Source organism: Phoxinus phoxinus (genome assembly GCF_949152265.1).
Source record: "Phoxinus phoxinus genome assembly, chromosome: 12".
Taxonomy (NCBI): Eukaryota; Metazoa; Chordata; class Actinopteri; order Cypriniformes; family Leuciscidae; genus Phoxinus; species Phoxinus phoxinus.
In genome coordinates, this window is record NC_136887.1 from 34,679,582 (window position 1) to 34,699,440 (window position 19,859).

The 19,859-nt window shown below is 35.9% G+C and overlaps 1 protein-coding gene across 1 annotated transcript in view; it reads right to left on the reverse strand.

Moving 5' to 3' along the window:
• The window catches only part of snx25 (sorting nexin 25), an 83,659-nt gene that overhangs the window by 52,174 nt on the left and 11,626 nt on the right, over positions 1 to 19,859 (reverse strand). Inside the window, 2 exon segments of the mRNA XM_079629892.1 lie at positions 5,775 to 5,947; positions 8,161 to 8,377. Coding sequence (XP_079486018.1) covers positions 5,775 to 5,947; positions 8,161 to 8,377 — 390 coding nt within the window.

The following is a 19,859-nucleotide window of genomic DNA, read 5'->3' on the forward strand; positions in this document are numbered from 1 at the left end:
TAAAAGTGCATCTGTCCATCATAAAAGTGCATCTATCCATCATAAAAGTGCATCTGTCCATCATAAAAGTGCATCTGTCCATCATAAAAGTGCATCTACGCCAAAAGAGTAACTTTTCTTTCAGTGCTTCAACTTAATATCATTTTAGTTTATGGCCAAGGGAACATTTCTAATTTTTTTCTTTAGTTTAAGGTTTTCCAACTAATATTTATATTTTTAATTTCAGCTTTATTTCAATTAACAGAAATGTTTTAATAGTTTTAGTTAACGATAATAACCCTGCCGCACACACTTAAATTAATCAGTGAATCATTTGAATAAATGATTAATTAAAAACAATCATACTTCCCAGCTCTATATAGAAGACAGCATGCATTTGATTATGTGAAAACGCAGAAAAATCGTATTTATAATATTGCTTATACGTTGCTTTAGGCCCACCTGTATTCCTTAGCTTTCATTTTGAGTTGAGTTTTGATACTGTGCCATTCTCTACTGTGTTTTTTTACTGTGTGTGTGTGTGTGTGTGTGTGTGTGTGTGTGTGTGTGTGTGTGTGTGTGTGTGTGTGTGTCCTGACATTGTTAAGCACTTTGGTGAACTGTGGTAGTTTTTAAATGTGCGATACAAATACATTTTAACTTTAATTTGAATATATTTGATTAAAATTGACTATTTTACCCAATGCAGCATTTGCTTAAAGCATTGCACTGTTTGCTTGGCAACATGTCAAAATCTACCGTAATCAATTCAGAGTCAAATTCTCCCATGCATTTCTCTAATGTGACAGATATGAAGTTTCGGCCAATGAAAAGCTCAGTATTTTATTAAGGTTTCCTTTGCCTAAGAAAGCAGTAGTAAGGGCATCTCACGAAGTCTTGGAACAGAGCTAATGATAATGCGTATAAAATCAAACCGATCCGGCTTCTGTGAGCCTCTCCTCCGCCTGAGAACGCAGATGTGAACACTTCCCCCAGTTTAACCACAGGAACACACCGGTCAGAAGTTAATCTAGCAGCTGCATCCTGAAGACAGGGGCAGAAAATGATATTTTTATAGACACTAATCTTAGAAAGTTGTCATGAAACGGAAGTTGCGCTCGTCTTTTCTTCCCTATTCATTAGAGACGTACTGTACAGGTGAAACTAGTACATTATATAGACTTATTACATGCAAAGTGAGATATTTCAAGCCTTTATTTGTTATTTATTGCCTTTATTTTGATATAAAACCTTTTCACAATATTCTAATTTTGAATTTGGGGTTTTCATAAGCCATAATAATCAAAATTATAACAAATAAAGGCTTGAAATATCTCACTTTGCATGTAATGAGTCTATATAATATATTAGTTTCACCTTTTAAGTTGAATTACTGAAATAAATGAACTTTTGCACCATATTCTCATTTTTTAATTAATCATCTGTATACCCGAGTGAAACGGCTTCTTTTGAGTTTGTATTTTTAATTTCTTTATTACTGATAAACACAACAGCAGTTCAACCGTAGTGCTGTACAAATAAGATAAAACAACGAAAGGAAACAATACAAAATAAAATCAGCAAATTAAACATACAAAATTTAAAAAGCCAAAAAGATTTCAATTTAGATTTAAACTCATAAACAGAATTTGACTTGAACAAGAACAAATGTAGGGTTTTGACCATGAAAGGTTGTACAGATCAGAGACTAACAAAGGTAAACTGCTTTGAAACTTTAATTTTATGTCCCTACTATGCTATTTTAAAGGCTCCTAATGTTATTTTAGAGTCTCCTACAACAGCTTCACATTCATCTAAATCTAAACCACTGTAATGTCCTCATAATCTCCAGCTCTTTCTCTCAGTCTCTGAAACGCTTCCATCAAAGATTCAGTCTCTCTAAGCCCCGCCTCTCTGAGAGCTGCTCTGCTCTGATTGGTCGGAAAGCAAACGCTCATTATCATATCTGAATCTCAGCTCTTGATCACAGTGATACGAACAGTGACGATGGCGTGGGTTTTACCGTATCAATCTCAGAACACAGCGTCTTCTCGACACGAACAACACGAACCAAATCGCCCTCGAACTCGAGACGCTGACGTGAGCTCCACTGACGGTCTTCTTTCCTATTGGTTGTCGCTCGCGATAATCGCTTCTCATTTGCATACATTTTTGCATAAAAGTGTTTTTCGTTGCTTGACACGCCCACATTCTGTCGCTCGTGTCGCCGGAAGTGAACGGGGCTAGTGTTTGAGGGCGGAGCTAAGAGACGCTGTTCAGCCAATCAAGACCACAGGCTGACATTATGCAAATTTGCTACGAAACTACATAGAAAGTGAGAGTGGAATTACTGACGACTCGTTTCAGTTCAGAATCACTTCTTTCTTTTAGGACACAATGAGTCCATTTACCTTTTATATTCACGCATGAAAGGAAATGTAAAAAAAAGAAGCATAATAGTGGCACTTTAATATCCCGCAGTAATCCATCATGTCTCAGTCTCTCAGTCTGTCTGTCTCCAATAATAGATGTAATTAGCAATTTCATGGCAAATCAAAGGCAATTACAATCACACATCTGGTGCTCATAGAAAAGATCCAGGAATCAATTTTGTGATTTGTAAAAAAAACTGCAGTATTGTTTCATGAGTTCTTCCACAAGAGCAGCATTGAAGAACACATCTGACCATCAGCTCGAGTCCAGTCCAGTCGTGCAGTCGAGACACTGAAGCTCGAGCCAAAAACAAGACCTTCCTCAAATCTAATTCTCCAGCGATGATACGCTCAGTGAATGAAAGCTTTTGTTCTGTGAGAACGGGAAATATCATGAGCACCAAATCTCATTTTGATCCATGAAAGCAAATCATTTCTACTTATCAAAGTCTTCTTGCAGCACATCGGGGGAAAGTTACGACAAACAAATAGAAATACATCGTTTTCTTGTATTCTAAAATAATTGATGCTAATATCCGGATTCTGTGATGAATAGAAAGTCCAAAGGAACAGCATTTATTTGAAATTTAAATACCTTCACTGCAAAAAATGCTTTTCTTGCTTGGTATTTTAGTTTTGTTTCCAGTCCAAATATCTACAAACTCTTAAATCAAGATGCATTTACTAGATGAGTAAAATTACATAAAATATTAAGTCTATTACGTCAAAATTAAGTGAGTTTTTGCTTTAAAAAAAGCGCAATTATCTGCCAATGGGGTCAGAAAAATAATGTTAATTCAAACAGAAACAAGATTATTTCTCACACCCCATTGGCAGATAATTTAGCTTGTTTTAAGCAAAAACTCACTTAATTTTGATTTATTTCCCCAGAAAACAAGACTTAATATCTTATGTAATTTTACTCATCTAGTAAATGCATCTTGATTTAAGAATTTTTAGATATTTGGACTGGAAACAAGACAAAAATACTAAGTAAGAAAAGCATTTTTTTGCAGTGTTGTAATATAATATAATATGTTTATAACACAAACCATGCTAAGGTCATGAGTTCACCTCCCATGCTACGCAAGTCGCTTTTGATTAAAGTGTCTGCCAAATGCATAAATGTAAATGTAATAAACTTGTGTCATAAAACAATGAGAGCTAACGGCACACAGGATGTTAAATGGCAGATGCGTCTTGCATTCATTGATTATAAATGAAACCCAGTCTGGAGCTGCACGGGTATATCTGTGGCAATAGCAACTATACATTGTATGGGTCAAAATGATCCATTTTTCTTTTATGCCAAAAATCATGAGGATATTAAGATCATGTTCCATGAAGATATTTAGTAAATGTCCTACCGTAAATATATAAAACATGTATTTTTGTGAGTGAATGCAGCACAATCGTGAACATAAATGCACAACTTTAAAGGAGATTTTCTCAATGTTTACATTTTTTTGCTCCTCAGATTCCAGATTTACAATAGTTGTGTCTCGACCAAATATTGTCCTATCCTAACAAACCACACATCAATGGAGAGATTATTTACTCAGCTTTCAGATGATGTATACATCTCAATTTAAAAAAATTGACCCATGTGACTGGTTTTGTGGTTCAGGGTCACAAATTGGCGCTTTTCCACTGCATGGTACGGTACGGCACGGCTCGCTTCGGCTCGCTTTAAATGGTACCACCTCTGTTGAGGTTCCAAGCGTACCGTACCGATACTAAATGTGACGTGAAAACACTGCAGATCCCTGATTGGTCAGACAGAATCGTCACTTCAGCGTCATTGTATTTGCGATACGAGACACTAAACCCGCTAGATTTAAATAGCCAGACAACAGCCAACGCGGTAGCACCTGTTTTTAGAGTATTTACTTGACAAAAGAAGTTAACAAAAATATCAAACAAGAAATGGCTGAATCGTGGTCAGTGGACGAGGTGCAGACGTTCCTCTCGTTGGTTGCCGAGGAGCGGAAGTAGCACAGCTCTTAGCCACACACGGCTACCACCGGACCTACAAACAGTGTAGGGACAAATTAAAAAAACTAAAGTGACTACCGAGCCAGTAGAGGCGGCAACTATTAACGATCAGTCCCACCCACTTTGAAGCGGTACTAACTGCAGTGGAAAAGCAACCGAGCCAAAGCGAACCGAACCGTGCCGTACCGAGTCGAGTCGTACCACGCAGTGGAAAAGCGAAGCGAGCCGAACCGTTCCGCACCGAGTCGAACCGTACCGAGCCGAACCGAGCCGTACCATGCAGTGGAAAAGCGCCAATATATGATGTTTTGAAGATTTTAATGCAAATTCTAAATGACTTCTACCCAAGAATCCGAGGTCACGTTGTACTGACAAGTGGAGATGCACCGATGCATCGGCCAATAAAAGCTATTTTCACTATCACATTGTTTAAAAACAGCCAATGATCAGTGCCGATTATATCCTGTCAATCAAAACATCTCGTATTGAATTTCGCGACAATGACGCATTAACAGTTAAAAACTACATGAACGCAGGCATTATTTATCTCTATGAATCACCCGTAGTTCAAGCCGGGGTTGCCAGATCTGTAGTTTGTACCTATACTAAACATTATATACAGCACTAACCTTGAGTACATTATTGTTTTATAACGGTTACCACACAATACAAATATTAAAGCCAAAAAATATGCAGCAATGCCACTTTCATGAAGTAAAATCACTAAAAGCCTTCCTTCCGCTGGAAAAAATAGTCCCTGACCGTGAACAGCAACAGAAGTTACACACATTATTTCTCCATTAGATGGCGGCAAACACTGTGTTTATGAGTGAGTCGGTCAGTAGAGAAGACTTTTATATTTATATTGAAAAGACTGAAACTTGTTGTGAACACAGAGATGAAAAGACGCAACTGTCAAATGACTAGCGTGTCAGGACACAGAAAACCCCTTAAAAATGTTAAAAGGACAAGATTTCTCAGCATTCGGACATTCAAACGGATGTTTTATCCTGAATACAGGACTGAGCTGAAGGAGATGCTATATATACTGTAAATGCAGTTCACTCGCTTACTCGATCTCTCACAATACTCTATAAGCTTCAATGAACAATATCACTGAGAACAAACATGTGTTTATGTTGCTAAGAGCGGTTGCTAGGGGTGTTGTGTAGTGATGCACAGAACCGTTGGGTGAAGCGGTCACAGCCGTGTTTCATCGTGAATAAAACTCAGCTATTGGCCAATCAGAGTCAAGGACTGGAACTAAACGTTTTATAATTCTGAATAATCGGCTATCGGTATCGGCTGAGAACGGTCACATGCTGCATCTCTTCTGACAAGCACAGAATGAGCAGAGATCCAGGTCACCTTTAGTAGCGACGACCTCCACCAGCAGGAGGCGCAGGCTGCGGGACCGGGCGTCGCGTACGGGGAGCAGGCGTAGCATTAGCAGACGAGCACAACAGCGCAGGAAACACAACTCCTCGTCAGGACTCCTCAGACACGCGTGCAGCGGGAACGCACGGGGATCTTCCTCCAGCCTGGACACACACACACACACACACAGTTACATTAAAACAATCATGACAATGGAGCAGTAATTCATATCTATATGATATATATGAAATTATATATGATATGAGATATGATAGATTTGATAAACGATATGATATGAGATAATATGAGATAATATACAATATGATGTACGATATATTATTATATGGTATGATATGATATTTTAATTTTCTTTATTTTTCTTCTGTATCTATATGAAAAACAATCATGCCAAACAAGCAAAAAATGTATAACTTTTTTTAAACCTAATTACCGGTATATATTAAATTATATTATTGGTTTAAAATTTTTTTTTTATATATATATATATATATATATATATATATATATATATATATATATATATATATATATAATAAATAAAATTCCTTCAGCAATATGCAAAACAATCAAGCCAATAAATCACTCTGGAAAAATTTAAATAGCAAAAAAGTTTAATTATTATTTAGTTTATTTTATTTTTCATTCTAAATAGATTTTCAATATATTCTATATTATAGGTTTTGTGTTATTTTAATTTTATACTATTTTTTTTCTTCTTCTTTGGCAATGTGCAAAATAATCATGCCAATAAAGCACTCTGAAAAAATTAAACTGCAAGAGAAAGAAAATAATATCTTACTTGTTTAATTTATTTAGTGATACAATATTCAATCACACCAATAAAGCATTTAAAATGTAGAAAAAGTAAGAGATCACATCAGAAGGTGAGATCATGCATGAGATATTAGAGGAATAGAGAGACAGGTGAAGACAGATGAGAGGAAGAAAGAGGCAACAGAAGACGTGTGTCCACTCAGCTAATGAGCTGTGCAGATCGATCGCTGACACACACACACACACTCTTACACACGCACACACACACACACGCACACAGATATGCTCATTACTGCATCTACATCACTCACTCACACACACACACACACACACAAACACTCTTACACGCGCGCGCACACACACACACACAAACACTCTTACACGCGCGCGCACACACACACACACACACACACACACACACACACACACAGATATGCTCATTACTGCATCCACATCACTCACTCACACACACACACACACACGGCGGGCAGATTTGCTCAATACTGCATCTACAGCCATCACACACACACACAATCTTACACACACACACACGGTGGGCAGATATGCTCAATACTGCATCTATAGCCATCACACACAGAGACACACACACACACACACACACAGAGAGAGACACACACACACACACACAGTGGGCAGATATGCTCAATACTGCATCTACAGCCATCACACACACAATCTCTCACACACACACACACACACACACACACACACACACACACACAATCTTACATACACACACACACACACACACACAGTGGGCAGATATGCTCAATACTGCATCTACAGCCATCACACACACAATCTCTCACACACACACACACACACACAAACACACACACACACACACAGAGAGAGACACACACACGGTGGGCAGATATGCTCAATACTGCATCTACAGCCATCACACACACAATCTCTCACACACACACACACACACACACACAAACACACACACACACACGGTGGGCAGATATGCTCAATACTGCATCTACAGCCATCACACACAGAGACACACACACACACACACACACACACTGAGAGAGAAAGAGTGTGTAAGAATGTGTGTAATGGAATAATGCAGGCAAGTGTGTAAGTGTGTGTGATGTTTTGTGTAAAACAAGGGGTCACACACACACACACACACACTGAACATTTCAAAAACGTTTAACCTTATATGTGCAAACCGGAGTCAGACAAAATCGTGTTCAGGGGGCGGGGCTTATGCAAATTCTAGGGTTGGTGATGTCACTAATGTCGTGTAGTCTCTACCAGCCGTTTGTTGTAGTTCTTAAAAAGTGATTTCTGTAAAAGCAAATATCTCCCTTTGCTCTGAACTTTGAGTGTTGTAACTTTGTAGATGTTGTTTATGATCAAACAGCAACATTACACACTCACTACAGTTAGAAAAGTCAAATCATAATCAATATGTTTAGTCATTTTGAGATTAGCAATAGATAATAATGCATGCAGAGAACACACCAGCGAACAGAATCTGCATTGATATGATAATGAACATTCTGTAAAGATGTTGCTGGTCAGTCTGGTGTGTTGTGTGTCTCACCGTGTGTTGGCAGCTTTGAGGTCGCAGAAGTGTGTGTGGAGGGTCTTGACCGTGTCGTTGCACACCAGGTTGACCACGTCCACCTCGGACAGACGCACGCGCAGCTGTTTGGTCATTTCCCAGAAGTCCTCCGACAGCATCTGGTAGAGCTGGCCCTCGTCTCGGCTCAGCGGCACGTACCACGACAGAATATAGTCCCGGTAGCTGTAGTCGAACACTGCACACAGAGGCGGGTGTTACTGGTGTATATAGCAATCCTGGCTTCACTTCACAAACATATTCAAAATCATAATGATTTTTCAGACAAATGCTCATCATTTTGCTAATTGCCATCATCCTTATCAAGTAAAATATTTGTATAGAGTAAAATTGTATTTCAGTCAGAATGAATGGACTACAATGAATGAATTTTTTTTACGTGTGTGTATATATATATATATATATATGCATAATATTTCAAAATGATGTGTGTGTGTATATATATATATATATATATATATGCATAATATTTCAAAATTGTGTGTATATATATATGCATAATATTTCAAAATTGTGTGTGTATATATATATATGCATAATATTTCAAAATTGTGTGTGTTTATATATTAGGGGTGGGCGATATGGCAAAAATATGATATCACGATTTTTTTCAGGAAAATCACGATTCACGATTTTATCACGATTCCTTTTCATGTTGGTTTTACTATTTTGCAAGTGACTGAGCATCACAGCCAAACTAATGTCCCTATTTTAAAAACAAAGCCTTAGGTAACAACATATAAAATAAAAAAGAATGGCAGATATTTAGGCCAAAGTGGCGAAGATAAAAAAATCTTTGTCATTTTCTTTGTTATTAAAAATTAAGAACAAAGATACACATACACAACTTAATATACAAATTAAATAAACAGTGCTCTATTTTTTTTAGCTACAGGTGTATTTAACAGCATTGAAGAAAGTAATTAAATGAACAAATATGAAAATAAAACACAACATCGACTTCACTGTATAAATTTTACATTGATTCTTATTAAAGCTACTATTAATGTTCTCAGTCAAGAGTGAGCAGAGGTGGGTAGTAACGAAGTACATTTACTTCGTTACATTTACTTGAGTATTTTTTGGGAAAAATTGTACTTTTAAGAGTAGATTTAAATGTGGGTACTTTTTACTTTTACGCGAGTACATTTCTAATAAAAAAACGGTACTTTTACTTCGTTACGTTGAGCGATGTTCCTCTCGTTACTTTATTTTAATGCAATACGTGTTGTTAAATGCGTAGTTTATTCCAAGCGCGCAGTATCTTTTTTCTGGGCATGAGCGATGCTCAATTCACAAATGAATCACTCTTTTGAGTCGATTCTGTTCAAAGACTTCATCAAACAAGTGGGCAGATCAGTCTAAATCGGTTCGCGAATCAGTTTGTATGATCTGTTCAGTTTCCTGCACGCACTGAATCGTCTGAAGCGCTTTCAATTCACACTCGACTCGGAGTCGTAACAGGAAGATTTAAGAACATCAAGAGCGTTGGATGAAGTGGCTGTGGACCTACAGTACAGTCAAGTGAACGCAAATCTGCAAATGCATAATTTTTGCCAGCGATGAAGATCTCTATTATCTTCGTATGCTGAGGACGATATATCCTGTGGAACGAATATCGTTCCACAGGACGATATTCGATTTAATTTCATTCAGGTAATACATTATACAACCAAACAGATTATTACGATATGATAGCACTACTTCAAAGTATGACATTCCCCGTTTTTTTTGGACATATACATTACTTTATACAATAAATAAGCTACCATTGTCCACATATGAAATGAACACCCGCCATCCCGCGGTAATGTGTGTGTATTGCGCAGTCGCGTGCCAACTCAACTTGAAAACGAATGCCTTTGCCTGCCTTAGACACTGTTGACCAGTTTAAACATGCTTGCAGAAATATACATTTGATTACATTTTGGAGAACAGACAGAAGAAGATCCGTCGATGTGCGTTTGATCGTCGTTTGTGTTCAGATGTTCAGTAGCGGTCAGCGCGAGCACATGTGAAGAGTTTTAACTCTTTCTTCTCTGTGTCAATGTTTCCCTTTACATGCCTTTAAATGCAAAACTCTGCAGATTCACTATATTTCGACATTGTCTAATAATCCAACTGTAGTTGTATAAGTTACTATTATACAAACCAAAGGACAGGCAATGATTTTCGGGCTACAGATGGCAGAAATAATGCTTGTCTCTTCTGTTTTTGTGGCAAAGATAGCCTATCTAATTATGATAATAATAGTCATTTAAATAAAAAATATCTAAATAATATCATGTTTTATATATATATCATATAGGCCTATGATCCGAAGTAACTAACTATAGCTACTTGAGTAGTTTTCTCATTGGATACTTTTCTCATTGGATACTAATTATGATAATAATAGTCATTTAAATAAAAAATATCTAAATAATATCATGTTTTATATATATATCATATCGGCCTATGATCCGAAGTAACTAGTAAATAACTACTTGAGTAGTTTTCTCATTGGATACTTTTCTCATTGGATACTAATTATGATAATAATAGTCATTTAAATAAAAAATATCTAAATAATATCATGTTTTATATATATATCATATATATCGGCCTATGATCCGAAGTAACTAGTAACTAACTACTTGAGTAGTTTTCTCATTGGATACTTTTTTACTCTTACTCAAGTAACTATTAAGATTGTTACTTTTACTTTTACTTTGAGTAAATATTTCTAGAAGTACTTGTACTTTTACTTGAGTACAGTTTTTGGATACTCTACCCACCTCTGAGAGTGAGTGAGATGCTCTTTGTATTTTGTTGTTTTATTAACAGGGATAGTTCTCCCAAAAATTTTAATTCTCTCAAGCCGCTTTAAACCCGAATAAGTCTCCCTCTTCTGTTGAAAATAAAAGTTATTTGGAGGAATGTAGGTAACCAAACAGTTGATGTACCCCAGTGACTTAATAATAGTTTTTTCCTACTATGGTAATTAATGGGGACCAGCAACCGCCCGGTTAGCCACACTCCTCAAAATATCTTCTTTTGTGTTCAGCACAATAAATAAATTAATACAGGTTTGGAACAACATTAGAGAGTGAGTAAATAATGACATAATTTTTATTTTTGGGTAACTGTCCCTTTAAGGACAAGCGGATGCAAGTTTACTATTAGGGCTACTGTCACTTTAAGATCTGCGCGCAACGAGTCTAATATACACGCATTTGACAAGCAGATTTTTTCTTAATTTTTTCTACTGTTCTTTCACTTTAGACATAACCAACTTTGTTTATGTAAACCTTGTGTGTATTTGACAGTATTAGAGCAACAAGACTCGAAAGATAACTTAGTCCAGTAACAGGCGCTGTTAGACAGGCTTTTAGTGCATGTGCGCGTCGTCGGGTGTAACGTTATTGCGCTCAGAAAAGCGCTCGTTAGAACAGCGCATCAGCAGCAAATGACATGTTTAACCGGCAAGGCTTTAAAGCACATGCAAATAATACATTTTTATGAACTACAGTGTCCCGTTCCTCTGCATTTTATGTGAATATACGTCGCGCTGTACAGTATGTTGAGACGGAGGCGCCAGAAATGCAAACTGATAAAATGCACGATCCTACGATATTTCTTCAAAAGCAGATCGTGGAGACATTTTAATCGTCCACGATCAAAAATCGTAATATCGCACACCCCTAGTATATATATATGCATAATATTTCAAAATGATGTGTGTGTGTATATATATATATGCATAATATTTCAAAATTGTGTTTATATATATATATGCATAATATTTCAAAATTGTGTGTGTGTGTATATATATATATATGCATAATATTTCAAAATTGTATGTGTATATATATATATAATATTTAAAAATTGTATGTGTGTGTGTGTGTATATATATATATATATATATGCATAATATTTCAAAATTGTATGTGTGTATATATATATATATATATATACAATTTTGAAATGTTACGCATAAATATATATATATATATATATACACACACATTATATTTTTACAAAAATGTAAAAATTTTCACATTTTGTTAAAATATTATATATATACACACATACAATTTTGAAATATTACGCATATATATATATATATATATATATATATATATATATATATATATATATATATATATATATATATATATATATATATACACACACATTATATTTTTACAAAATTTTACAATTTTCACATTTTGTTAAAATATTATATATATATACACACGTAATATTTGTACAAAATTTTAAAAAATATTAAAATATACCTTTTATATAGAATTATATGCTCAAAATTTTTATTGGGCGGGGCTTGATTTTGTCTGTGAGGATTTGATTGGATGGTTGTGGTTTGCTATTGGCTGATCTCATGTGAGTGACAGATTATAGCTCCGCCCACATCCTCAGAGAAGAGAAGAGACGCTGCGAGAGGAACTTATTCTGATTTAAGATTATTAAACCAATAATGATGTGCACCCATAAATAATTTATACCGTAATAAACACTGCAATATTCCATCGGGAAAAAAATTAGCATTGTAAATTTTGCATTTATGATGACTTTAAACCTGCAAAAAAAAACAAAAAAATCACACAAGCCACTTCTCAAATACTTCGAGACGACACACACACAGACACACACACACACAACGGCAGATGGCATGAATGTGATGCCACTACCAGAGGATTACCAACGACTGCAGACTACAGTCCTCTTATGGCGCTTGAACACACACACACACACACACACACACACACACACACAAATCGAGAGTGACAGTGACACCCTTTGTGCAGCAGTTTCTGAACACTTGGTTTGCAGGCATTTTTCCTCCCAGCTATTTATAGTCACAGTGACCTCATAAAATGTGCTGACTTTCCCCAGCTGAGCAACAGGAAGTGATGCGGAACCCGTTCCCATGCCGTTTCCTTCAGGCGCCTTCCTCTTATCAAGTGACACGGCAGAAAACACGCAAGCCGGAGAACTTGAGCAATTCTGTCACAATGCAAGAAAGACTATTTACCGGTATAGCAAATTAAAAAATGTTTTTTATCAAAATAATAGAAATTTATACAATACTAAATAAAATAATAGAAATATAATAACAAATATATAATAAAAATTAAAATAAATAAAATATATAATACAAATTAAATAAATAAAACAGATATAAAGTTAAAAAAAAATAGAAATGAATACAATACTAAATAAAAGAATAGAAATATAATAAAAATATATAATAAAAATAAAATATATAATACAAATTAAATTAAATAAATAAAACAGATATAAAGTAAAAAAATAAAAAATAAAATAAAAAATAATAGAAATGAATACAATACTAAATAAAAGAATAGAAATATAATAACAAATATAATAAAAATTAAATAAAATATATAATAAAAATTCAATAAATAAATAAAACCGATATAAAGTAAAAAAATTAAATAAAAATAATAGAAATGAATACAATACTAAATAGAAGAATAGAAATATAACAACAAATATTTAATAAAAATTAAATAAAATTAAATATATAATACAAATAAAATAAAATAAATAAACAGATATAAAGTAAAAAAATAAAAAATAAAATAAAAATAATAGAAATGAATACAATACTAAATAAAAGAATAGAAATATAATAACAAATATATAATAAAAAGTAAATAAAATATATAATAAAGTTTAAATAAATAAATAAATAAAACAGATATAAAGTAAAAAAAAAAAAAAAAAACTTGCTGCAAAGATGCTAGGTTGCTCGTAAAATTTTTATTATTAAGCAGTTTAAATCAAATATTTCTCCAATAAACTGAGATTTCAGATTGAAGGACTAACCAAACTTCGTGAAAAAGTCGTTATTCACGGATTACGTTCCTCCAGTGAACAAACTTCACGGACGGGTCGCTGAACTCAAGAACCAGATCAGTGTGATGGTGAATCACTGCATTGTGAACCGAATCAACCGACTCACTTAAAAGATCCGACTCAATTTGATTCAAACAATGATTCATTCTTTGTAATTGAATGGAAAAGTGCAACAAGAAAGATAACATAATCGAACTTTAGCTTTTCCTTTTGTGTTCTGCAGAGCTTTGTTATATAATTCTAGAACGTCACGAGGGCGAGTAAATAATGACAATGTTCATGTTTGTTCAAGTGATTATTTATTTGTCTAACATCGCTAAAGAGGATGAAATGACATCTAATTTACTCAATTCATAAATCTGACAGCCAGCCGTGCTCAGACACAGGAGGGAGTGTCAGGCTCTTCAGTTCTCTGAGTCACAGTGAAAGATCAGAAACCGCTTCATTCGTTCGGTTTAACAAGACCTGTGATTCATGAGAGTCACCGAAACCTGCAGACTCGTGCGGTTTCATACACTCATCCTGTCTGAGAGAGCCAATGAGACCGGCACAGATTACTCAGGTGCTCTTTTGACTTGGACTAAGTATGCAGTCACCTAGCAACCACCAAAAACGCCTAGCAACGCCCTTGCAACCACCTAGAACACCCTAGCAACTGCAGAGCAACACATTTAAAACCTCTGAGAACTTGAGGGTGTGCTCTTTTGACTTGGACTAAGTATGCAGTCCCCTAGCAACCACCAAAAACACCTAGCAACGCCCTTGCAACCACCTAGAACACCCTAGCAACTGCAGAGCAACAAATTTAAAACCTCTGAGAACTTGAGGATGGGCTCTTTTGACTTGGACTATTTTTAATCACCTATCAATCACTCTGAACAGCCTATAATCCGTAGAAACTGCCTAGCAACACCCTATCAACTGCACAGCATCACATTTAAAATATCTGAGAACTTGAGGGTGGCCTTTCTTGACTTGTACTAGTATTAAATAACCTAGCAACCACCTGAAAACGCCTAGCAACGCCCTATAAACCACCTAGAACACCCTAGCAACTGCACAGCAACACATTTAAGACCTCTTAGAACTTGAGGGTGGGCTCTTTTGACTTGATTTTTTAGCACCTAGCAACCACTCTGAACAGCCTATAATCCTTAGAAATTGCCTAGCAACACCCTAGCAACTGCACAGCATCACAAAATATCTGAGAACTTGGGGGTGGGCTCTTTTGACTTGGACTAGTATTCAATCACCAAGCAGCCACTCTGAACAGCCTAAAATTCTTAGAAACTGCCTAGCAACACCCTAGAAACCACCTAAAACACATTAGCAACTGCACAGCAACATTTAAAATCTATGAGAACTTGAGGGTGGGTTATTTTGGGCTGGTATTCAATCACCTAGCAACCACTCAGAACCTTAGAAACTGCTTAGCAACACCATAGAAACCACCTAGACCACTCTAGCAACTGTCTGTTTTTTTCACATAAAGCTATTGAATGACTTCAGTAGATTTGGAATATAAACTACTTTTATATTGAAATTTTCACCTGGTGAACGATAAAACAGGCAAAAATTCTAGTCTTAATGCCACATTTCACAGACCAGGGTTATTATCATTAACTAAAACTATTTAAAACAAATTATAAATTGAAATAAAGCTGAAATAAAATAAAAAAAAATCAATATTAGTTAAACTTAAACGTGACGAAAATCACAAATATTATCTTGGCAATAAACTGAAATAAGTTTAATTTGATGCACTAAAATTATTAACTGGAAATGAATAAAAACTAAAATGAACTAAAACTGAAAAAAAAAAAATTAAACAAATAAATTAAACAAAAATGTATGGAAAATAAATATATTCTAAATATTAATACAATTATAATACAATTTCAATACACATTTAAATAACATTGCCAGAGACCTTTAAGACATAAAAATTAAATAAGTTATTAATCTTCCTCTGGTCATCCAATGAAAATATCCCACAAATCTCAACCGCTGACCTTTAAACTTGAGTATAACTCTCTCCACGTTTGACACTCAATAATAACGTCTATCATAAGACTGCTATTGTGGTTTCGCTGATCATGGACTAAACAACCATGAACTAAATCTCACCAAATAAATAAATAAATAAATAATGAGACAGTTGAGTCATTCAGGTTGTTCACAGGAAGCACAGCTTTGCTATAAATACAACATGAGAGAAACAGTGTCTTTAATTATTTAAAGCTCGAATCAATGTGGTCCAGAAAACAACAAACTACTACAGGCATAAAGCATCCTTTCTAGTTTCTCTTCTGGTCCGTTTATCGGATTCTGACAGCACATATGAGTCAAGCTGGATGCCAAACACACTGTTTGTTTACGCCGCGTGACGTTAGCGCTGATGAGACTTTGTCATCTGTGCGTAAAAATAAATAAGCATACAGCAGGGAGTCTGATAACAACCAGCGTTTGCACTGCAGACGTATTCATTATCACATCATCATCACCAAAACATGCTGGAGAGTCTGATTCACACACAACAGAGAATCGCTTACTACTCGTACTATTTACATATAGTATGTAAAATATTCTGAATGCATGGAATCTGTATTGACATAATACTGTACATTCGGCTCTATAAAATAGAGCTACGGTTTCCCACAATGCAATGCTCTCAACTTCTCATTTCTATTTGTGTGTCAAATGAAGCTGTTGGAAATATCAGCTATGGTTCCCGACTCATTTGAAAGACAATTTTGAAACCGCATAGCAACACCCTAGTAACCACCTAGAACATCCTACCAAATGCATAGCAACACACTTCAATCCTCTCACAACTTGAGGGTGGGCTCTTTTAACTTGAACTAGTATTTCGTCAACTAGAAACCACCCAGAACACCCAAGAATCATAAGAAAGTGCCTAGCAACGCCTTAGCAACCACCTAGAACACACTAGAAACCGCATAGCAAAACATTTAAAACCTCTGAGAACTTGAGGGTGGGCCTTTTGACTTGGACTATCAGCTAGCAGCCGCCCAGAACACTGTATAAACCTTAGAAACCGCCTAGTAACGCCCTAGGAACCATTTAGAACACCCTAGCAACACATTTAAAACCTCTGAAAACTTGAGGGTGGGCCCTTTTTACTTGGACTAGTATGCAGTCACCTAGTAACCACCCAGAACACCATTAAATCATTAAAAGCTACCTAGCAATGTCTTAGCAACCACCTAAAACACCCTAGCAACTGCATAGCAACACATTCAAAACCTCTGAGAACTTGAGGGTGGGCTATTTTGACTTGAACTGATATGCAGTCTCCTAGAAACCACCCAGAACAATGTAGAATCATTATGAAACCACCAAGCAACACCTTAGAAACCACCTAGAACACCCTAGCAACTGCATATTAACACATTTAAACCCTCTGAGAACTTGAACATTGAGTTTTTGACTTGGACTAGTACGCGGTCTCCTAGAAACCCCCCAGAACAATCCAGAATTATTAGAAACCGCCAAGCAACACCCTAGCAACTGCATAGCAACACATTTAAAACCTCTGATAACTTGTGGGTGGGCCCTTTTGACTTGGACTAGTATGCAGTCACCTAGCAACCACCCAGAAATCGTAAAAAGCTACCTAGCAACATCCTAGCAACCACCTAAAACACCCTAGCAACTGCATTGCATCATTTAAAACCTCTGAGAATTTAAGGGGGGTGGGCTCTTTTGACTTAAACTGGTATGAAGTCACCTTGCAACCGCCCAGAACACTCTGAAATTGTTAAAAGCTACATAGCAACGCCCTAGCAACCACCTAGAACACCATAGCAACTGCATAGCAACACATTTAAAACCTCTGAGCACTTGAGGATTGGCTCTTTTGATGTGGTTGATTTTGCAATCACTAAGAACACCCTATCACTAGCAACACTAGCGGTTTGTGAGCAGCAGAACACAGTGCGCGTGTATTGGAGTGAAACACCCCACAGTCAGTATGAAGGACCCTCTGTGACGGAGCTCACCAGCGCTGTACGTCAGCTCTGTGTTGGTAACAGGGTCTCCAGTGTAACGAGCTCTAAGGGGATCAAACCGTGTAAGCAAGCTCATTATTATAATCATGATCTCATTCGTCCGCACAATTCATTACGAGCCTTTCAGAAACACCCGCGGAGTGAGGCTGAATTCCTCATTCAAGTTAGCGCTATTAGCTGTCATGTACAAGCAGCGGTTCCTGGTCATGTGATCAGACAGAGGTGCTCGAAACATGGTCTAAGAGAGTGTGACATTTATAAGTGCTGGGGTGGGACTCTTTTGATACCTCGCAATTCGATTCAAATGGCACTGCTAATTTATCTGCGAAAAACAAATGGAAAAAGGGAGAAGAAAAATAATAACTTAAATATACAGAAGGCCCACAGAGGCCAGGCATTATTATGTTTTGGTCTCGCTTCTTGTGATATTGATACATGTCATCTTAAAATTAAGACTGCTAAAATTAAATAACTTTCATCCTAATTGTTTCCAAATATATAAAACATTGTATATTATTTTAAAACATGCATTTGATTTGACAGCACATAAAGGATTAGATCACCTCAAAATGAAAATTTCCTGATAATTTACTCACCCCAATGCCATCCAAGATGTTCATGTCTTTCGTTCTTCAGTGGAAAATAAATTAAGTTTGAGGAAAACATTTCAGGATTTTTCTACACACAATGGACTTCAACCGCACCCAACATGTTGAAGTCCAAATCAATGCAGCTTCAAACGGCTCTGCGCGACCCCAGCTGAGGAATAGGGTCTAATCTAGTGAAACGATCGGTCATTTTCTAACAAAAATTCTAATTGATATATTTTTTAACCATAATTGTTTAACCATAATTGCCACGTATTACGTCATCACGTTGGAAAGGTCTTCAACATGTTGGTTGCGATTGAAATCCATTATATTGAGAAAAATCCTGAAATGTTTTCCTCAAAAAACTTACATTTCTTTTCCACTGAAGAAAGAAAGGCATTGGGGTGAGTAAATTATCAGGAAATTTAAATTTTGAGGTGAACTAATCCTTTAAATAAAAGTAAATATAAAAAGAAAAATGTGAATTATAATAAACACATGAAACAATTAACTACTAAGTAAATATAGCAAATTACTGTAATTTGAAGCATTGCAGAACAACTCATCAAATTAAGCTTTTTCGAATGGAGACACAAAAAGCTTTGTGTAGTATAAATAAAAAAGTATAAAAAAAAAAATCTACAAAAATGCTTATGAATGCATATAAACAAAAAATGTTTAAAAATAAATGTCTTAACCCTCACACAAACCTTTCCCTGTTTTGTGCTGTGATTATGTAAAAATAGAAAGTATCATTAGCTCAGTATATTATGAACAACAAAATGGAGAGTTGGAAAACAATGGTAAGTTCCCAGTGTGTGTGTGTGTGTGTGTGTGTGTGTGTGTGTGTGTGTGTGTGTGTGTGTGTGTGTGTGTGTGTGTGTGTGTGTGTGTGGAGGTAAAAGACATGTTTGATAGATGCAGTTAGTGGTTTGAGTTATAATGTCATTCCACCCACACACTCCAACAGAGAGACAGATAATAAGACAAACAGGAAAATGACAGCGATTGTTTTCTCAAACCCAAACAGCAACACAAGAGACAGAGAGAGAGATTATAACCAATATTACCCACAAAATAATAGCGACTGGCATCCTAGAGCTTTATTATTTTTATTTTTAGCACAGTATCTGAACACTTAAGTCCCACTTAC